This window comes from Morus notabilis, unplaced genomic scaffold, assembly GCF_000414095.1.
Source record: "Morus notabilis unplaced genomic scaffold, ASM41409v2 Scaffold843, whole genome shotgun sequence".
NCBI classification, from domain to species: Eukaryota; Viridiplantae; Streptophyta; class Magnoliopsida; order Rosales; family Moraceae; genus Morus; species Morus notabilis.
In genome coordinates this window covers 634,294-657,082 of record NW_010361268.1, presented here as the reverse complement: position 1 = coordinate 657,082, position 22,789 = coordinate 634,294, and the positions used below count along the sequence as shown (strand labels likewise).

The window sequence follows — 22,789 nt, the reverse complement described above, 5'->3', positions numbered from 1 at the left end:
TTTTTTTTTAATGAAACAAGAAGAGCGGTTCTTTAGCACATTTGCACTGATTCGATTCTATGTTTATAACATTTGTTTGCCTTTTTGTTAATGTTTAGGCAACCATATATCAGCAAAAGGCATTGTATATTAATGAGAGGGAGCTTGGGCTTGACCATCCAGATACTATGAAAAGCTATGGGGATCTTTCAGTTTTCTATTACCGTCTTCAACATATTGAATTGGCTTTGAAGTAAGTTGCAAATATCTTATTTAATTTTTTTTTAATATGATTTTCCCAGTGGTTTAAGTTTTGTAGGACAACGTTTGTAAACATTATTTCCTTGCCCTTAATTCTCTTAATTAAAAATGGTGTATTGTTCATAGGTACGTGAATCGTGCTTTGTTTCTTCTTCATTTTACATGTGGACTATCTCACCCAAACACTGCCGCAACATATATAAACGTCGCGATGATGGAAGAGGGCATGGGGAATGTTCATGTTGCTCTCAGATACCTGCATGAAGCTCTCAAGTGCAACCAAAGACTACTAGGAGCAGATCACATTCAAGTATCTCTCTCTCTATCTCCCTCCCTCCATATCTTCACATGCCAAAATATGCAGATCCTCTAAATATTGTCTTTGTATTTTGACCTTACAGACGGCTGCAAGCTATCATGCCATAGCCATAGCTCTTTCATTGATGGAAGCATATTCCCTCAGTGTCCAACATGAGCAAACCACACTTAAGATACTCCAAGCCAAACTTGGGCCAGAAGATCTTCGTACTCAGGTAGCCATCCAGTCTTGAAACTATTCTCTAGATACCAGTTTTTTGCATTAAAAACTGTCCTTTCTTTTCTGGCACTCTGCTGAAGAAGGAACATCGTGTTCTTATTCCCACGTAACTTGCTAGTTTTTAGATTTTATTTTGCTATTTGTAATGTTATGCAGGATGCAGCCGCATGGCTTGAATATTTCGAGTCGAAAGCTTTGGAGCAGCAAGAGGCGGCAAGAAATGGAACCCCAAAGCCAGATCAATTAATTGCAAGCAAAGGCCACCTTAGGTACTAATATGGTATTCCCAAATTAACCTGATTTTCGACAAATGATAACATTCCCTGGAACCTAATCCTCTGGACCGTCTCTATTGCAGTGTATCAGATCTGCTCGATTTCATAAGTCCTGATCAGGATTCAAAAGGAAGTGATGCGCAGAGGAGGCAACGGCGAGCAAAGGTACATGCTTCTTTTACTAAGCTCCACTCGAGCACAGAATTAATCTGTTAAAATGGGAAAGTTTTAACTTGTATTATAAATTTTTAGGTACTGCAAGCAGAAGAGAAAGTCTGTGAAGAACATCATGTAGCAACAGCTAAAGATGAGATGCCAAATGATGTCACAGAAAATGCCGCAGCTAAACCGGATGGTGTTACAGAAGTAAACTCAGGAAGCATGCTTCATCAAAAAGAAATGGAAGAAAATGATGATATTTCAAGATATGGGTTGACATTTACAAGTGGAGCTGTAGAAGAAACGACTTCAGATGAAGGGTGGCAAGAGGCCAGTTCAAAAGGGCGATCTGGGAATACTTCAACCGGCCGAAAGTCTGGGCGGAGGAAGCCAGTTCTCTCAAAGCTAAACTTACAGAGTGAATATTCAAACTCTAGAGAGAGCAGATATGGAAGGGAAGTCAATTCAGCATCACAACATGTGATTCCCAAGTCTATTACTACCGAGTTGTCTCCACAAAAGCAGCCACGGGGTCGTAGCTCGAGTACGGGGCAGGATTTAGTTAAACATCAGGCAAAAGCTTCTGCATCTAAAGTCTCCTCACCAACCATTCATAGTACCATCGCTTCAAAATCTTTATCTTACAAAGAAGTAGCGTTGGCACCGCCTGGCACTGTTCTAAAGCCATTGCTGGAAAAAGCAGATGAAATAGCTGTGGAGAAGCCAGAAACCAAGGTGAGTAACGTTCCACCTGAGACATCAAAGCATGAAGAGAGTAAAACTAACTCTGTAGTTGAAACAATCACAAAGAGTGAAACAGAAGGAACTAATGAAAGTGAGGGTCATAGGGAAAATAGTGGAGCAGAACTTGAAGAGGAAAAGTCCAAAGAAAAATATGGAAGCAAACTTTCTGCTGCAGCTGAACCTTTCAACCCGGGACCGATCACCCTGTCTCACCCTTTAAATTCAGCAGCTGTCACAAGCGTTTATGATGTTAGAGTCAGCCAAGAAATGCTTTCAGAGCCTGTGGTGGTTCCGCCTGCGGCTGCTCGAGTTCCTTGTGGGCCTAGATCGCCGTTGTATTACAGAACCAACTATTCTTTCGACATGAGACGTGATATTCCCAAGTTTCCAACTCCCACAACCGAAAGAACAGGATCAGAACCTCAAAGAATCATGAACCCGAATGCACCGGAGTTTGTTCCAAGAAGAGCGTGGCAAACAAATCCTGTGATTGCAAATGCAGGAGTTCCGGCTGAATCAGACACGTCATTAGAGATCAATAGGCCAGAAGTGGAGAAACTCGATGACAAGTCCAACGATGAACCTACAGATGGTAACTCTAGAAAGAGCATCTCTGAGACCGAAAAGTCCGAGCTTGCGAGGCAGATCCTGCTTAGCTTCATTGTGAAGTCTGTACAACATAACATGGACAGTGCTGGCGAGTTTGCAGTTAGTGGGAAGAAGTCTGACCGCTCGGAGAAACTTTCTGATGCAATTGAAAACGACAGTGCCATTATAAAGATACACTACGGAAATGAAGGGAAGACAGAACACAAGGTTTCTCAGACTGGTAATTCTGAGGCTCAGAAAGTTGTAGATGTAAATAAGAAAAGTGGGGATGGTGAAGGATTTATAGTTGTTACAAAGAGGAGAAAAAACAGGCAACAGTTCAGTAATGGTGTGACTGGTTTGTACAGTCAACAGTCCATATGTGCTTCTGTTCGTTGAAGAGAGAGAGAGAGAGAGAGAGATTCACTGGGAAGAATTTGGCCTAAGTACCTTCTCCAATTTCTCACTTACTTTTGACAATGTAGAAAGTCGGGAGATAGAGGAAAAGTTCTGAGTCTCAAGTTAGTTTGGGACATTCTAATAAACCGCGTTGAGCGTTCTTTTCTCGTGTAGAGATTTTGATGAATAAAAAGCCAATCAGATCCTTTCATGTGTACATTTTCCGCTTCCTTTAGAATTACATTCATTCAGCATCTTAGTGGTAAATAATATGCCCGAAAAGTTTTTTGTTTGAGGATGCTCAAAATTCTTCTCAAGTTGCGCTTGTTACGCTTTGATCATGACTATGGAGCTTCATTCTTGCGCCACGATATTGTCGTTTCTTAGGTTTTTTTTTGTCCTTTTATTATCTGCCATTATTAATCCGTTACTAAATTTTGTCGCTTTACTATTTGTCTTTTGTTGCTGTCGTCTCATAGAATATCGTCGTTTTCATTTCATCGTCATTTTTAATTAATGTCGTTTTAATGTGTTGTTTGCGAAGGTAATTGACTAATTGTCGTTTTTCAAACTTTTGTTTTGAAATTGTTGTCGTGTTTAATGTCATTTTGTTTACTTTTCTTGGTGTTTCTGAATGAAGATGAAGATTGAACGAAGATTATGCTGTTTGATTAAACGGAAATAAACTGTATTTTAATAAAAATATTTTTAATTTAAAATCATCAAATAATTTAATATTTAATTAATTAAAATAGTAAAAAAAAAACTTTTTATTTAAATGATAAAATTTAAAAACTATATTTTAATGGTAAAAATATACGGCGGAATAACGTGGATGTAAGTGGTGGAGCACCAACGACGTGAGCTCCAAATGATGTTCGACAACGCTATATGGCGGCGCTGAGCGTGAGCTCCGATGATGTACGGCGGCGCTGGGTGTCAGCTTTAATGATGTTCGGTTGGGTTTCAACGTGGGTTGGATTTGAGAGAGAAGAATGGGTTTTTTATTTTCTTTATAAGATGGAAGAGGTAGTTGGCCTCAGTTGAAGTGAAGGTAGTCGAAAGGTAGTAATGGAGAAATTTGAGAAGGGCAATTTGGAGAAAAAGAAAAAGAAGGCTGAATGGAAAGGCCTTTCTTCTCTCCCCCCACGTGAATGCTGAATCACCCAATTTGGGTGAATGGATTTTCAGTTGGAAACGCCTTTCTTTAGTAAACTTGTCAACCAAATGATAAAATTGGACCATTTTCTGATAATGGCCTTTCCTTTTCATTCCATTATCCTCAACCAAACGCACTCTCAGTTTTTTCAGTAATTATTGTTATTTTGTTGCCGTTCTGAATTTTTGTTACTTATGTTTGTGAATATTGTCGTTGCTAGGTTTTACGGTTTTCTAGCTAGGTCTGTCGTTTGTCTAACATTTTGTCGTCTGTAAATACTATTTCCTTTGTAAAGTGTGTCTTTTATTGCTGTAATATTTGTTTAACTGTTGTTTTTATATATGTAGGCTGTGTGTTACCGTCCTCCTTACTTTCTGTCCTATTTTGCATCTTGTCAAGTTATTGTCGTTTTCCATGTAGTTGCTTTTCCATTAAGCTCGTGACGTTTGTGGTGATCTTGTTATGGAACACTTGGTCATTATGTCTTATTTCGTTACACTGTTTCTTTTGGTCGTTTGTTCCGAGTCATTGTTGATTCAAATTCCTCTCGTTAAGAAGTTGCTATAATTACTAAAAGACAACAATAAAACGACAAGAAACAGAGAAACGATGTCCACATGAAAACCTATAGTAAAAACACATTAATATCAGACAAGAACTTATCATAGGCACATAGCATAAAGACGACTGTAAACCTAAAAAACACACAATCATTCTAACATCAAAGGGACACTAGAACTAACAACGACATCAACACGGAAGATGACAAAAGCACCAAAAAGTCATCAACTACATAACAAACGACAATAAAGTAAAACAACATATAAACTACAAAATGACAATAAACAAAAAAAATGACGTGCACAGAAAGGAAAATTTTAAAAACAATAAAAAGGAACCATATGAACGAGAAAGTTACAACAAACTCGTATTAGAAGATGATCACAAGAAACGACCAGACATGAAAAACGACTTAACACCCAAACGACAACAAACTGGGATAACGAAATCATGGGATAAAAGAACATCAGCATCATAATTCATAACCATGTTAACATAAAACGACAATAAACTAAGAACGACTTCAATTATGAGAGAGAGAGAGGACACAACTGGAAAAGCCACACGAATAAGAAACAAAAGGTCAAAGTCGTCCACTCAAGAAGGACAAAAGGACGACAACATGAAAATCATAATTCATAATTTATTATAATATTTTTTTTCATAAAAAATATACACATAACGCTGAGGAAGAGAGGCGGAGACGTTGCTGACCCAAATATCAGATTTTTTTTTTTTTTTTTTAATTTTGTAAGTCGCAGAGCACTTTCTTGAGGCGATCACTCTCTCTATTAAGCGCTTCCTTCTAAAAGTCATTAGTTTACTCTTTGTAAAGCTAAAAATAGAAGTATAAAAATCCTTTTTTTTTCGCTCTCTTTTAAATAAGGTGTCATTTTTCCGCTAGATATATATTACTTATATTAATATTACACAAAACAAAGCGGTTCTCAAGCACGCAAACTAGAATCACGTTAGAACACCGTTCACTTTGAGGATGTTTTTTAGAATATAATTTGAGTGTAATTTTTTAATAAAATTTAAATTAAAATTTAAGTTAAAATTAAAATTTAAATAAAATTAAATAAAATTAAAACTTAAAAGACTGTAAATTTAAATAAAATTTAAATTTAAATTATTTTTTTAAAATTTTTTTAGACAAAAAACATACTCTTTATGAATTTAAGTTTTTAATTAATTTAAATTAAAATGTGATATTTTTTTAAAAAATTTATCGTAATAGAAAAAATTAATTGTGACTGAAAAATTTAAATCGATAAAATAATCAGAGATACGTCTACACTTGTACGTACATCTCTGAACCCCATACGGCATACGCCTTCTCATTACAAAATCCAATTAACAAAGATGAGAAAAATAAATGAATTTCAAAAAAAAAAAATTAACAATTGTGGGAAAGAAGACTAGGCTAAGGAAGCTAAGAAGTAGTGGCAGAAGAGTTAATATGATCAGTAGTATGATCTCTAGGAGAGCAAAGAGGAAAGAGAGGCAAAAGCTCCGGCGGATCAGACCCTCTGGGCGTGCTTAACGGGCTTCGGTGCAAATAAAACCCCTTCTCGGCAATCGCTCTCTTCTCCTCCTCCTCCTCCTCCTCCGTGCACGGCGTCGCCGGCGTTCTCGGGCTCCCACGCGCCCAGAACTCCAGCGTCGACACCGGCGATACGACGAACCCTCCTCCTCCGCCGCCGCTTCTAGGCATGACGAAGTGTGGTGAGAACGACGCGCCGCCGCCGAAGGTGGTGCTGGTGCTGGTGCTGGTGAGGTTGAGCTCCAGCTTCTTCGCCGCCTGCCTGCGCTCGTGGAGCTTGAAGGTGGGTCTTCTGGGCCCGATGTCGGGCTTCGGGTTGGCGAGCCGGGAAGGGAGGCCGCTGAGAGGGAGCTTTTGGGCCGACGGGTCGTCCGGGGCTCCGGTTAGCTTTTGGACCACGGCCCGGAAAGTTGATGGGTCGGCCTGGACGTAAGTGGTATTGGGAGAAACCGGGTCGGACCCGTATGTGGGCGAGTTCATGGTTGGTTTTTGTGGTGGAAAGTTGAGAACTTGTGAGAGAGATTTCTGAGGGAGAAATGCATGAAATGTAGGGTTTTTATTCTTGTTAGAGAGAGAAAGAGAGTGGAAAATTGGGTTTTGAACTTTTGATTTACGCTTTGTTTTGTTTGAGTTTTTGGGGTTTTTATTTTTATTTTTAAGTTTCTGCTTTATTGGGTCATGTGTGTGGTGGAAATGTCAGATATACGGCGAGAGACAAGACAAAGACGTGAGAAAAATTATTAAACTGAGAGAGAGAGAAGAGAGAGAGAGAGAGATTGGATTCGAATAAGAGAATAATATGGATTGGATGATGTGCTATCTCAAACGCTTTTGCTATCATTTTTCTTTTTTCTCTAACTTTACGCGTCTTAAAGTTTACAATAGTCAAACACTTGCCTAATAATACTAAACCCATTACCCATGTCGTGTAAAAATAAGATATTTTGTTGGTGTATTTACTACTAATGATAATCCTTTCTTTCCCATCAGCCATTAGGTGAGAAAGTGAAGCAATCATGATCTTGTTGTGTAATAATTAGTGAGAAGACAAACCCGCATTGTCTTTTATGAATAATAACGTTTAAAGGAGAAATATTTGTAAAAAAAAAATAAAAATAAAAATGAAAAAGAGGTTTGAATTTGAAAGGGTGATCTTGGGGGGAGTGTGAAGAAGGGAGTGATGATTGATAAATGAACAAGAACGAGGGTTTTAGCTGGCAATTGAATGATGAGTCATGCGAGGATCAGCGGGGCATTGAAACAAGGAAAGGAGCTTATCAGAAAGACTAGACACTACTAACAGCCAAAACGCAGTCTGCTTTGGTCAGAACTCTCTGATATGATATGAAGAGTACTCTCAAGACTTCTGTCTCTATCTCTCTCTCTCTCTCTCTCTCTCTCTCTCTCTTGTTTTTCTTTGATTGGGTTCTGGTAATTTTCCTTTCTCCTTCTTTTTGCTTTTTTGGGAGGTTTCCTTTTCTTTTCTTTCGCTTGCGTGAGGGATTGCACTTTGACATTTGGCAAAAAGTTAAAAAGTGTGCGACTAGCTTTTTTCCTCTCTCGTTTTTTTATTTATGTATTTTTCAGTTTAAAATTAGAATAAAATAATCGTTTTTGGCTGGTTCGTTGTAGTTTCTTTGCTCTATTCATCTCTCTTTCTTTGGGAGTTTGGATTGCTTTGTGTTGCTGCTGAGGATTGTTCTTCTTTGTCTCTTAGCTTTTGACATTTTGTAGTTTCTTGCCTTCTTGGATTGTCCTAGTAGTATGCTTGTTTTTAAGAGAGATAGTAATTCGTGTCACGTGTCGTGTTAAATTTTTTAAAAACTGCAATACGAATTCGACACGATCACTTTACAGATTGATACGACACGACACGAAAATAACTCGTGACACGAAATTGACTCGTAAACTCAAAATTAACACGAAAATTATATACTTTTATTTAATTATTTACATGATAGAAATAATTTAAAATTCATAACACATTAAAATACAATAACATCTATTAAAATTAAGTAAATAATAGTATAAGATTTTGAGTATATGATGAAGAATTATGATGAAGAATTGTGATGAAGAATTGTTCTATGCATTTATTGACTACTTATGATGGTGTATTTTAAACCATATTCAAGATATCAAAGGCCAATAATAGCCTACTACAAAAATGTACTAGCTAAAATTTATCTGTCAGTTTATATTCAAAATTAAGAAGAAAAATTTGAACATCTGTTTTTTTTTTTCCTTTTTTTTTTTTACTCTTCATTGAATTAACATGCACGTAACGGGCCAATAATTCATTCATGATAATATTATTTTAAGTTAAAATTTTAGGGTAACAATCTATGGTAGTCATAGTAACACATATCAAGTATATAAAAGACAAGTATGCTACAAGTTTAATTCACAACCTTTTCTGATCTCATTGCTCTTTTCTAATAAAAGCAAACCAGTTGAACCTCCTTAATGGCAAACTCTATGCTCATTAATAGCAGCGCCTAACGAGTCAAGTGCGGATGAGTTGGTCAAATTCTAAGCATGATTTGCGAGCAAGTTGTTTATATATATAGATTGTACGTATCTTGCAACCAACTCCATTCCCATCTCAGTATAAGTAAAGCAAGATTAATCAACCCTTTAGTTAGGTAATTAATTGATAATTACTTGTTTGTCCAAAAGAAAAGAAGATCCTTGTCCATAACAACTACCTGTGGAATGATTAACAATGAGCAACAGTGCTAGCATATTATTTATGACTCAAAAATCTATTCCGATTAATATGTTGTCGTTCAACACTTCTTTTATTTAAATTTGATTGCAAGTGACGACACTTGCGAGTCTTCATTATTAATACTTCTCAATGACCAATTGTAATCTCTTATAAGCTCTCACTACATGGCAAATCCCAAACAAAGAAGTATAATTATTATACTATTTATATTTACATTTTCATGCAACTCTAATATTAATTTTGACGCCTTATAATTTGATATTCCGTTTGTATGTGGAAATGCAATTTTATTTAGAAGAAAGGACATAGAGGAAGACAAAAAGCACCATGGCTATATGTGCAGTACTAGCAGCAGCATCTAAACATCTTCAAGAGTTAGGAAAAAGTGGCATATATGTATTGCTTTTCCTTTTACTAAATTCAGTGATGCTCAAGCCTTGTTAAAAACCAGAATAATCTATCTTGTATTGCCTAAAATTCCCATTACATCAGTTTCCTTCCACACCAGAATAATACAACGAGTCAGCCCTTAATCTAATTAAGCAACCAAGCACCAAACACGTGCCTAACTGATGACCAACAGATCATCAATTCGACGGTTGAAATTTGAGGAGGGCCCACTTCTTTGTCATCATCAGAATCCAAGAACCAAATAAAATACCATTTTTTTTAAATCCGTTTATTTTATCGATTCGAGTTTATAATTTAAGTTTTGCTATAGTAAAAAATTCTCAAAAACAGTCACATTTAATTTTTTTATTATAATAAAAAACTCTCACATAAAATCACATCTCAACACAAATTAAAAACTCGAATGAACTAAACGACCCTTAATTTACTTATATGAATGACATGTTGTTTTCGGTTTTGGATACCTTGAAAGCAATGGAAGATGCCAAGGGAACACTCAATTACGTCAGTGGTGTGTGGAGGACAATATCATTGGCCAAAGGCTGATCACTAGAGCTTTAACTAACCAAGAAACTTAATTTAATGCTTTAATTCTTATCAATAATCCCACTCAATTAAAGTGACTTTTAAAACATGTAAATTAATGGTTACCAACTCAAAAAAGGCATTGTTTCAAGTCCTCTAATGGACGACTTTTATTATATCTTTGGGACAAGATATGGGTGTGTATTAGTAGAGTAAAACATTGGTTGTCTGAATTTTAGAGGACTTAATGGGGAATATGAAGGGTTGACTTAAAGAATAAGGCATCAAATTAAAGAAACTTATTTGCGAGTTTATTGTTCTTTTAGAATAATTTTTAAAATGTTTGGTAGAAAAGTTGGCATCTCAAAAGCGTAATGCCTGTATATATGAAATTAAAGTTAGCATTTTCCTGGTCAGCAAACACTATTCCCTCACAAAAATTGATATTTGAGTATACCATTTGTGAAAAAGTTAGGCTTAATTTACCTAGAAACAAAAGACGATTATCACATTTCAGAAATTTATTGAACTTACCTTTAAAGTGCAGAGTCTAAATTTTTATCTTTATTCTTAATTAATACTATTTTAATTAATATAATTATTTGACTAAAAATAATATTGAGTAAGAGTAAAAATTCAAACTATGCAGTTAGTATTTGTCTTTCTTTTTTCTACTATGGGGTTCTTTTTTCTTGTTACACGGTTTAAACTGTGGCAAAAGCCTGGTATAGGCTATCGCAGCTTAATGGACCTGGTTTTGTGAACAATGGTAGCTCTTGGCCCAAACGATCTTTACAGTTTAGCAAATTTTCAACAGTAAGTTGAAATTTAACAAAATTTTTGAAATATTACAGGAGTAACAAAATTTAATATCATTAAATAATGATTATGTTATTATACCGTACAAAATATGATTTTACTACGATATGATTATATTATTTTTGGGATATTGACCATTTTATACCATATCTTTTAGATTTATTCAGAATATATACTTTTGATTTTTAATTTATATTTTTAAATTAAATTTAATATACAAATTCATACATTTTTCTCAATCAATAATCAATTTTCATATTGAAATACCCAAAGTAGCCTCAAATAGGAAATTTTTTTTTGAAATAAATATTAAAATATTAAAAAAAACTAAAAACTCTAATCTCATCTCATCCCCCACCGCCACCTTCCAGGCTCCTTCCCACCCATTGGCCATACTAGTGTCCTTGTTCTAAATCAGGGGTATTCAAAAAATAAATAAATTGTTCTGTCATAATTTTTTCCAAGTCTAGCGTTCCACATAGGTTACATTAAAATTCAAAGCTTGTCGGTACTTCGAGCTTGGTACCTCAAGCTTGGTAAGTTGAGCTAGTATCTCGAGCCCAATTCCCTGAGCTTAACACTTTAAGCTTGGTATGTTGAGGTGGACAACCTCAAGAGCTACGTCAGAACCTGATATAGGTAAGTGAGAAGGGATACTTCAAGTAGGTAAGTGAGAAGGAGTATCTCAAGTAAGTAAATGAGATGAACGACCCGGGTACTTTAGGTAGGTAAATGAGAAGGGTTACCTCAAAAAGGTAAATGACAAGGGCGACCTCAACTAGGTAAGTTGAGATGGGCGGCCTTTGTAACCTTAGCTAAGGTAAGTTGAGGTGAGTAAGTTTGGCCAAGTCTAAGGGTCAGCTTAGTTTGCTGATTCGAGTTTTTAATTTGAGTTGAGATGTGACTTTATGTGAGAGTTTTTTACTGTAGTAAAAAAGTTAAATATAACTGTTTTTGAGAGCTTTTTACCGTAGCAAAACTCAAATTCTAAACTCGAGAAGGAGCCCATGACCTCAACAGCCCATATTTCCATGCTACCAAATGTCAGACTCAGGATCTTGAGTAACCGCACACTCCCAAGCTACACATATGCAAGACCCATGATCTTAGGTAACTACCCACGTTCCCGACACGACATCATGAAAAGCAGAAGAATGAAGAACCGACATGGCCGGACGTGGGGGAACCACATTCGACGGTTATCACCATGGGAAGACCCTTACAAACAGAGTGTGCATAAGACAGAGAGGATTCAGACACTCGATTTGAGAGTAGACTTCACATTTGTTCTCACTTACATTGAGTGTTGAGAGAGCATGTAATATAGAGTTTGAGGGTATAATTGGAATGAAAAACTCGGCAACCATAGTGGACGTAGATCTTTATTATTGTGTTTTCTCTTTACTTTGATCTTTATTTGATTTCTTAGTAATTATTTAATCTTTTTAAATCAGATCACAATCTAAAAATTCGGTTCTTCCCAAGTTGGTCATTTTTTACGGTCAACAATTTGTGCTATAAGGAGGGCCCCTGCCCTTCCAATAAAAATCACAACCTTCAAGATCTCCCAATGTCGCCATGACTACCATATCAAGAGAAATGTCCATTTGAAGGATGGAAGCAACAACTTAAAACCATGAATGAGACTACCTAAGGCGGTATTTGAGGCCATCACTTTCCTGTGAACAACCTCACCTTAGCAGGTAGAAGATCGTATGCTCCTAGAGTGCTGAGCATCTCCAGCGCCACAGCCAATGGACGGGCTCCCAACCTCGACCAAGATAAGTTTATCTCTCATACGTTATTCCCATATTGGCATGAGACTTTGCTTAAATTCGTTATCTATTCCTTCAATAGTGGTTTCCTTTGTTCTTTCTTGTTTTCCATTTACCTTTCAAGTATTTCTTTAAAACTGTATATCAAAATATGACTCTCCAAACGACTAATTACCATATACAGAGAAGATGTTACAAATATATGACGCCTCGTTGGTGGATTTTTTGCTTTGCATCTTCCATATAAATAAATATGAATTATAAAGAAACGATAGAGAGACGATTTGAGCTCGTTTATAAAACATCTTTAGCCTTTAAATTAATTCAAATAAACTTTTTTTGCTGGTCTAATTCAAATATACCCGTTAATCGTTCAAAACCACACACTAGTAGCCTGCATAAAAGTTTAATGTAGGCACTACGCAGTTAGAAAGTGACATAAACAAATATATATTGATTGTGTAATAATAATAGCAAACTTGGCGGCAAAACGCCAAATTTGATTCCTACAAGAGCCAGAAAGAGAAAATAACAGTTACTGAACGTTTTGTTGCCCGTCATATGTGTGCTTATATGTTATTAACGACAATGTAAATGTACCAAGGGAAATGAACGAAACATCGTAACCAACCAACATTGCCAATTAAAATTAAAAAAGGACAGCAAATGAAAAGAAAAGGAAGCCAGGAGAGAGCATCAGAGGGAGAGATCAGCCAAGTCAAAGGTTCTTGTAACAGCTTTGTACCAAGACTCCACCTTCTTGTTCCTTTTTTCCTCATCTAATATGGCATGGAAAGTGGTGTCAGTCTTGGCCTTTTCTCCAGAGCCAAAGATGTCTTCTTCCTTCCAAACCCCAACGGCCAGCCCGGCCGCATAAGCTGCTCCGAGAGCCGTCGTCTCTATGTCAGCCGGTCTCACCACCGAGCTTCCCAACAAGTCCGCCTATCACAAAAAAAAAAAAAAAAAAAAAAAAAAAGGTTAGGAAGTTACGGTACTAGAGCAAAAAAGCATATTTAGCTTCCTTTAGTAAAACGAGATGCAATGCGACTCGTATCACAACAGAAGGCACAAAAGTTCGTCTCCATGTGGTTTCATCCAAAATAAGACCAGAGAATTGTGTTGTTAATAACTTTATACAAAAGAGTTTGGTTGGAGAAAAATTAGTGTGCAACTAACTAACAAGGTGGGTGCTACCTCAAGAGCTCCTTATAAGCCCCTCGGGAAAAAATTGACAAGTCACTTTTACTAGTTTGCCCCCTCGGAATCTTTTAATCGCAATATTTATGTAGCCTTTTTTTTTTTTCAATTTCAGTTATCAACAGTTTTTTTTGACATTTAAGTATAACCATATTTTAAATTTAAAAATAAACAAACCAAAAATCAAGTATAGTATTTTTTTTTTTTTTCAATTTCAGTTATCAACAGTTTTTTTTGACATTTAAGTATACCCATATTTTAAATTTAAAACTAAATAAACCAAAAATCAAGTATAGTATTTTGTAAACTTTACAAGTGATAAGTTTTGTTATAAGCTTAGTTCATTTGAAAGAAAAGGTAAAAGTTATAAATATAGATAAAAGAAAGCAAAAAGAGAGACATAGTGTAAAATAGTATAGTTGCATTATAATTTTAGGTCAAAGTTTTAATTACAATCACTCCCACAAAAAATTTTCTGGCTCCTCCATTTATAACTAACGCATTTAGAAATGGCAAAAACTAACACCAATTTCACATCTTAACATCACTTTAATATATTATTTCTGTCTAATCAATATATTCAAGTCATATCAACTAAAATTTAAGATAATAAGAAATTATCAAGTTAGTTTCCCAAGTTTATCATGCTAAAAAATAAGATTTTTAAGATAATAAGACATAAACACAAGTTCGACAGAAAATGATACCAAATTTAGAAAGGATAAGTTTTATAAAATCATTAATTAATAGAATTTTTGAGAAATCAACAAAAGAAAGGGAAGTAAAAAAAAAAAAAAAAAAGAGAAGTATAAAGAGAGCCAAACCTGAGTTTGCATTAATAGATTGTTGACAGCAGCACCACCATCAACTCTAAGCAGAAATTCTTCACTCTCACCTTTGGCCTCACCCTTCTCCAAGGCATCTTTTTTCATGGACTCAAGCACATCTCTCACTTGAAAGCACATACTCTCAAGCACAGCTCGTGCAATGTGAGCCCTTGTGGTAAACCTGGTAATGCCAATGCAAACACCGCGAGCATCATCTCTCCACCAAGGAGCAAACAATCCATTAAAAGCAGGCACGAAGTAGACTCCTCCACTGGACTCAACCTTTGAGGCCAACTCCTCAATTTCACCGGCATGATTGATAACCCCAAGACCATCTCTCAGCCACTGAACCGCCGCTCCAGCGATCGCGATCGACCCTTCCAGGGCGTAATTTGTCGGAGACAAAGGGCCAAGCTTGAATGCCAAAGTGCTCAAAAGTCCATTCTTTGAGTGGACAATTTCTTCACCGGTGTTGAGAAGTATGAAAGCGCCAGTCCCATACGTGCTCTTGGCCTCACCTTTCCTGCAAGCCTGTCCCAACATGGCCGCATGCTGATCCCCTAAACAGCCCGAAATCAGGACCCCAGGAATTGGCCAGCCTTCAGCAATTTTGCCAATGATTTCAGAATTGCTGACTATTTTGGGCAGGATTTTAGCTGGGATTCCCAGAGTTTCCAATGTGGGTTTGTCCCACTCCAGAGTCTTGAGATTCATCAGCATGGTCCTTGATGCATTGGAGACGTCCGTGACGTGCAAGCCTCCATTAACCCCGCCGGTCAAATTCCATATCAACCAAGTGTCTATGGTCCCAAAGAGGGCATCACCCAACTCCACAGCATTTTTAACAGCATCAACATTTTCAATCAACCAAAGCAACTTCACTGCGCTGAAGTATGTACTTATGGGCAAGCCACAGGTTTCCACAAAATGTGCTCTTCCCCCAGACAATTCCTTCTCCAATTTTCTGTAAAATAACACCCCAGATACAGAAATCACTGGATTATATCCCTAGATGTCTTGTATTAACACAAATTTGAGGATTTTTGTTAAAAAAGATTATATATCGGAAATCCAAGGGAATTACTATATATAGAAACGGCATGCAAAAATACAAATCTAAATTCCAAATTACGTCGGTCTCATTCAGTTTTTTCGGCAAATCTGTTACAATCACGCAATTTAGGAAACGGTATTGTAATGGTGGAAAAGAAAAAGTGACGAACTTGATGAGTTGGGAAACTACGGAAAAGGAAAAAAAGTGAAGACCTGCAAATGGAGCTGGTACGGACGTCCATCCAGACGAGGGCGTTGTGGAGGGGAGCACCAGTTGACTTGCTCCAAACGAGCGTCGTTTCTCTCTGATTGGTCAAACCAATGGCCTTCAGCCCATTCTTGACGTCGTGCCCATCGGCCGTCGCCTTCTCGACGGCCGTCGCTATGCACACTTTCACGGTTTCCAGAATCTCCCTTGGGTCGTGTTCTACCCATCTAATCACACACACACACACACACAAAGGAAATCAGAGAACAAGAACAATTTGGGAGAAAATGACGATTTGAATTTTTGAAGGATTGATAGATTTCTTACCCGGCTTCAGGGTAGAACTGAGTGAACTCGACCTGGTAAGATCCGACTGGTTTGGCGAATCGGTCGTAGATGATGAACCTGGTGCTGGTGGTTCCTTGATCAATTGAACCCACGAAAACTTCCTCTTGTTTCGACATTTCTTCTTCTTCTTCTTCTGATTTTGCTTCCAAATTATTCAAAGTATCTTCCTTTGATCTTTTACTGTATTTGCAGAGGTGAGAAAACAGAGCAGAATTTGTAGAGTATATATAGAGAGAGAGACAAAGGAAGAGATTTAAGGGATGAGAACGACAGAAATGGTCGTGGCATTAGAATAGATTTATTTTATCTTGGGAATGCATACATGGTCATTATCGAATCATGATTCCAAAAATAAATGATGATCTTGTTAAAAGATTACTGGATTAACCACCTATGTTTAGATTATTGGATTAACGGATTAAATGGAAAAGAAAAAAATGAAAAAATAAATTTTGGAATTGACAACTAATATATGTATTTTTATTGCAGGGCGCAAAAAAAACTTTCTGAGCGGAAAGTGCGAGCTTGAGATACGTGTGACGTCATATCTCCGGAGTTCTTGGTTGGCTAAACAACCTTGAGACGGCATATAAAGCCACGTGGAAGATCGAAAGGATGTCCTCCTTTTACGTGGCAACTTTTTATTTGCTGCTAAGGTTTGACTTCCGTGAGCCCATAACGCTCGTGCTTCTTCACGGGCTTACTTAGGGTTCGTTTGGTTAGAGGATTCAAACCATGTGATTCAAACTATTTTTTATTTATGTATATTTTTTATGAGAGAAAATACTGTAGCGAATCACAAATTATGATTCAAATCAGGAAATGAATTCCTCTACCAAACACCCCCTTAGGGGCCGTTTAGTTCGCTAATTTGAGTTTTTAATTTGAGTTGAGATGTGATGTTATGTGAGAGTTTTTTACTGTAGTAAAAAAGTTAAATGTGACTATTTTTTAAAGCTTTTTACTGTAATAAAACTTAAATTCTAAACTCAAATCAACAAAATAAACGTGGTCTTAGTCATGACACACCGTATTTCGTCCGCTCTTTTATTCAACGGATAAAAGGAGCAAATTAGCAAAAAGCACTAGATTGACTGCTGCTCCCGACTTTAGCATCATTTGATCTTTGAATTTGTATTTTTGCCGTGGGTTGTCGAGATTTTGATTCATGAATAATATCGACAAAAATGTCAATGTCAACAGATATTTTTTAGATATTTTAAATTTTTTTTAAGTTTTTATTAAAACCGTACAAAATACTATAATAATCAATATTATTTAATTTAAATTAATTTAATAATAAAAATAATACATTTTTTTATTAATATATGAGAGTTATGTTGAATAATATAATAGAAAATATCATAATCATATATAGATTATGATTGAAATATAATTTTACATACTCATTATAAACAAAGCACAATAATTCAATATAATACATAAAAATTAACTATTAAACATAATAGAGTACATACAGACTTAAAGTGCTTTCAGTATCAAAACGAGTTTCTAACAGGTTAAAAAACATTAGGTAGTTTCTGATATCGATCTAACCAATACATTTACCAAGATATTATCCTTGAATAATTCAGGATGTAGTTGATGTGCCACCTTTATGTTTCTTGATCTCTTCTCGTTATTAACTCATAAATTGAATACTATTAGTTTGTCGAGCTTGATGATTAGTCTTCAGGGATGTGTAATTACACTGATATGTGATGGAGGATACACTAATACATCCTACAAACCATCTTGGTTTTATACTTTTGAAATAGATCCTATATAAGAACAATATGGATAACCATATGAACGTTGCTCTGTTTCTAATCTCATGGAATCAAAACTCAAGGCTATAAAATCATCGTCAGTTTCACTCAATTGAATCATACCACGTCTTTTTATAAATGGTTTTTTAAAAAGTAAATTTAAAAAAAAACTAATTAAGTCTTAATATTTACTTTTTTATTTAAATTATGTTCTCTCATTTTGTTGAAAAATATATGAAAAAATGTGTTACAAAATTGATTTAATTAAAAAAAATTTCACAAGTTTTTTGGACTTTTTAAAAATAATATTTACAGATATTCACGGATTTTACAGATTTTTTTGAACATAACAGATATTTTATGGACACGTCAGAAAAAATATCTTTCTCCCTATATCCATGTCGAGACTTCAAAATATGAATAATATCGTAGAAATGTCGACGATATCGAGGACATTTTTATCCATGATTTATGCTATTTGCGGTCGCTAAAAGCTTACTTGGTAGAGGAGTTTGCACTTTCATTTGAAATTATCTTATAATGATTTTTTCATAAAAATTCAAATTTAAAAAATTTTAATACAATATTTTCTTTAAAAAAATTTAAAAATTTAAATTTTCATTCAAACCATTTTGTTTAAATCTATTGACAAGATAAATCCTAATTGGTTTGTTAATTGGCAACACTATTCCCTCCGTCCAAAACTGTACACTTGTCCCTATCTACGTTTTTATATTTTATTTTATAGTTGATTTAATTGTTTATAAAAGGAAGAAATGTGGAAATATTTTTTATTTTTTGAACGGTAGGATGTAAAAAATATTTATAGTAAAATACAATTTTGAATCATTGGATATTTATCAAAACTTATTAAATTGTTATACTTTTTTTATATATCTAATAATTGGGCATGGAATTCAATTTTACATATTTTCCTTGATTCTTTATGTAATTTTAATCATCTATTGACACTCCCATTTTACTTTTTAAAAACACATTCTTAAACCATCATTTGTTACACTCTTCTTAAATTTTTAAAAAAAAAATCCGAACAACTAAATTGTTTTGTTTTTCCTTTCTTTCATCTACCCACCAACCAAACTTTTTTTTTTAAACAACCTTTTTCCTTTTTCGAGATTTCATATCCACATACCAAAAATTCATTGCAACCTTTTCGTCGTGGACGCGGCAAATTTCTCATGAACATTTCTCATTCCAACCTTTTATTCGTGGTGTTCTTCTAGGCTTCTTGTAGTAGGTTGTCTCTGTTGTGCTGTAGGCTCTTTGGTTACGTTGTTCCGTTGCTCCTTGTTGCTTTTTGGCGGCGGGGTTATTCTGAACGAAATTTCTTAGCAAAAAAAAAAAAAAAAAAACCATTGGCTCTATTATTGAAGAACTCTGGTTTGTGTATTTCTTGGTCATGTTTAACATTCAACAAAGCAAAAAATTAAAATTCCTAACCCATCAAAAGTAATTCAAAAGTTTTTCTCTTTAAAAAGTTAAGTATAATAACATTTAGAAGACAATAAATTATTTTTTTTTAAGGAGACGCGTGTAATAAGTATATTTTAAAACATTTTTATCTTTAAAAGTAATTTTATTAATGGATAATTTATTAATAAAAGATTTATTAAAAATGCTTGTGTGAAAAGTAAAATATGAGTTGTAAATAGATGCATTCTTTTCATCAATTTTGAATTTAGAAAGTCGCTCTAATAGAAAAGATTTTGTTAACTTATAATTTATTTAATTCACGTGTTTAAAATTATAATTTTAATTATGTTATATTATTTTTTTTAATAAAAAATTTAAATAAAAAATGTTCTTCTTAACGAATTTTCTCATAAATTTTAAATTTTAAATTAAAATCACTAATTTAAATATGTAGACCAAATGAGCCATTACGATCTATTTTCCCATGCTTTCCATGTCGTTTCCTTGATTTGCTCAATGCGTTGAAAGGGGAACCCTCCATTTTTGCCACGGTGGACAGGGATCGATTAGGGATTATCGAAAAACGTTGACTTTTTTGTCTTGAAATGAAACCTTCCATCTCATAAAGAGAAAGTTACCTGTTTTTGTTGCGGGCATTTGATCTTGGAGCTGTCAAGCTGATGTGTTATGATAAGGACCGGAACACTGAATACTAGAAATAATGGCACCAGAGGTCTATATCAAAAGCTGATAAACAACCATACCCAAAAATAAATATCCTAAATATTCACCGAAAATGTTAGGTATGAAAAAAATTAGTAGTACTACGAACAAGCTAAATCCTGTTTTAGTCTGTTAAACCAAATATAACCAACTCATTTAGAGGTTGAATTCTCGTCTTCCATATACGGATTAGGACAGTTACAACATGCAAATGGTTTTCTTTTTTTAACTTTCTCCGAATACTTAATTTGTATAAATGTGTACATGCATATATTATTAAGACACTGTTAGAAAATCACTGCATCTCAAAAGCTCGAACTTATGAGAGATGGGCCAACAATAATTTTAACACTCCTCCTCACGTGTAGGATACACACGTGATGATTTAAGGGAGGAAGAAGAGTGCACGGAGGATCGAACACACGACCTCTGGCTCTGATACCATATTAAGACACTGTTGGGAAACCACTGCATCTCAAAAGCTCGAACTTATGAGAGATGGGCCAACAATAGTTTTAACACTCCCCCTCACGTGTAGGATACACACGTGATGATTTAAGGGAGGAAGAAGAGTGCACGGAGGATCGAACACACGACCTCTGGCTCTGATACCATATTAAGACACTGTTGGAAAACCACTGTATCTCAAAGTTCGAACTTATGAGAGGTGGGCCAACAATAGTTTTAACATATATATATATATATATAACAAATTTATAGTTGCTGAATAATTCATTGTTTGTATGTGTCGAAACAGATAATTCCTAGGAAATTAGAAGAGCCTTCCATGCAAATTACTTAGGGCAACGTGTGAGATGATCTTGGTGGACTTTAGGGACCAATATAGTGACTTGTGGGCTTCTTCCAAGGTGGTACACAATTGTTTGGTCTTCTGCTTTGAACTTATTTTGGGTACAGGCCCGTTAATATCTGGGTATGGGCTCAAATTAACCATGTGTAGGATGGAGATGAGCATCGAAAAGCCATCTTGTCTTGTGGTAACATGATAATGAACACATAAATTCAGAGAAAATAATAATAATAATAATAAACGCATAAATTCTAAAGTTAAAGGATCAGTTTAGGATTGCTATGTTTTTAATAGAAGCACTACTTTTATTTAACACAGAAGCAGAAGTATAATCTAAAAGTTATATATTTCAATTTTTTAAAATAACTTAAAAAGTACATTAATTTATGTGCAAAGTGAGCTCAAATTAACCATGTGTAGGATGGAGATGAGCATCGAAAAGCCATCTTATGGTAACATGATAATAAACGCAAAAATTCAGAGGAAAAAAATAAAAAAATAAACGCATAAATTCTAAAGTTTACTTAAAGCAAAAGCAGAAACAGAAGTAAAATTTAAAAACTCTACATTTTAACTTCTCAAAATAACGTAAAAAGTGCATTGATTTATGTGCAGAGTATTTTTATGCACATTTATAAAACGCTATAATTGCATTGTTTATTGTGCAAAATATTTTTGAAAGTTTCAAAAACAGTCCCAAACACACCTAAAAGTACAATGTCAACTTCTTTGGATCTCCCAACTATAAAGAAAAGGGAAATGGAGTATAAAGATTTATGTTCTTACTTAAACACTGTAATTTTCTCTTTACATATTAACTCAATGGTGATAGAATTTTATGATTAATACAGAACTAAAAAAGTGAGTTAAGTACGTGATTCTCAATTTTCTCTAATATAAATATAAATCTATATGTTGATGTGATTTTAATCATATCTACTAAATGCGTACTACTGATAAAATATAAGAATATCTTATGATAAAAAGCTCCAAAATATGAACATCACTTGGATTTAGAAACATAAATCAATGTCAGCCTTCCTATTTCTTTTTGATAATCCTGTTTCCTTCTTTTCTCCTTTGTTTTACTTTTCGCGAGGTTTTCTTTTATCTTTTTTAACTCTAAACGTCAGCAATGGGAGTAAGAGTGTGGATTTAACATTAGACTATGTTGCAAAGATAAATATATGAAATTTCCTTACTTAGAACTTGATAAAATTCAGTATTATTATTCTCTTTGTTCTCTCTTTTATCATTAAAAAAAAATGAGATGAAGGGATTTAAATTCTACACCTTATAATATAAGTGTAGAATTACTGCTAAACGTAACTATATATTCTCGATATTTCTTGTTTGGTTAGAACGTTAATATTCGTTTGATTGAAACTTTTCGGTACATTAATGATGGGGATTTCTATTGTCACATAATTGCTTACAATATTATTAACGTTAAGAAAGGATATTATTAGGCCGGATCTGTAAGACCAATAGTGTCATACTATAGTGCAGCATAAAGATTTTTTTTTAATTTTTTAATTTTTTAATTTTCAATGAGTGCAGCATAAAGATTTTACAAGAAGCAAACGACGCTTATTTATGCCTGCCTAGATGAGCCTCCCCTATTACCTATCCCGTCAAGAATTGTTGTCACGTTATTTTATTAATTAATTAATTAAAAAAAAAAAATTTTTTTTTTTTTTTTTTTTTTTTTTTTTTTTTTTACGAAAGAATACGAATAGGTGTGTTTCGGATCACATTCCGCAAGCGACAAAAGATGGAAATATAGTTTATGTAAGATATATATATATATATATATATGTATATATATATATATATAAAAATGGATTTGGCTCGATACTCTAACGGGTGTTAAATACAAAAACCTCGCATTTACAAAATTGTGTATATAAATAACATGTACAGAGGATGCTTTTTTTAAAAAAAAAAAA

At 34.6% G+C, this 22,789-nt stretch overlaps 3 protein-coding genes across 3 annotated transcripts in view; 1 reads left to right on the top strand and 2 right to left on the bottom strand.

Moving 5' to 3' along the window:
- The window catches only part of LOC21408420 (protein TSS), an 11,287-nt gene extending 8,127 nt beyond the window's left edge, over positions 1–3,160 (top strand). Inside the window, exons 18-23 of the mRNA XM_010098887.2 lie at positions 99–232; positions 367–550; positions 642–773; positions 935–1,047; positions 1,137–1,218; positions 1,306–3,160. Coding sequence (XP_010097189.1) covers positions 99–232; positions 367–550; positions 642–773; positions 935–1,047; positions 1,137–1,218; positions 1,306–2,943 — 2,283 coding nt within the window. The 3' untranslated portion in view covers positions 2,944–3,160. The remainder of the gene's footprint in view (positions 1–98; positions 233–366; positions 551–641; positions 774–934; positions 1,048–1,136; positions 1,219–1,305) is intronic.
- A 2,810-nt stretch (positions 3,161–5,970) lies between these two features.
- On the bottom strand, positions 5,971–6,973 carry LOC21408419 (VQ motif-containing protein 11). The gene has a single exon (XM_010098886.2). It carries the CDS (start codon positions 6,687–6,689, stop codon positions 6,099–6,101), a length of 591 nt encoding a protein of 196 aa, XP_010097188.1. The 5' UTR covers positions 6,690–6,973; the 3' UTR covers positions 5,971–6,098.
- Positions 6,974–12,904: 5,931 nt separating this feature from the next.
- On the bottom strand, positions 12,905–16,384 carry LOC21408418 (glycerol kinase). The gene is made up of 4 exons (XM_010098885.2): positions 16,083–16,384; positions 15,761–15,982; positions 14,492–15,458; positions 12,905–13,412 (listed from the first exon to the last, which is right to left on the bottom strand). The coding sequence occupies exons 1-4, from the start codon at positions 16,217–16,219 to the stop codon at positions 13,167–13,169; spliced, it is 1,572 nt and encodes a 523-aa protein (XP_010097187.1). The 5' UTR covers positions 16,220–16,384; the 3' UTR covers positions 12,905–13,166.
- Between the last annotated feature and the right edge of the window lie 6,405 nt (positions 16,385–22,789).

Bases quoted from the DNA above. Each gene is read 5' to 3' on its own strand.
- LOC21408419 (XM_010098886.2), bottom strand. From the start codon at position 6,689: ATGAACTCGCCCACATACGGGTCCGACCCGGTTTCTCCCAATACCACT.
- LOC21408418 (XM_010098885.2), bottom strand. From the start codon at position 16,219: ATGTCGAAACAAGAGGAAGTTTTCGTGGGTTCAATTGATCAAGGAACC. The intron at 15,983-16,082 runs GTAAGAAATCTA...GTGTGTGATTAG, and splicing joins CAGTTCTACCCTGAAGCCGG to ATGGGTAGAACACGACCCAA. The intron at 13,413-14,491 runs GTTTGGCTCTCT...TTTTTGTGATAG, and splicing joins ATCTATTAATGCAAACTCAG to GCGGACTTGTTGGGAAGCTC.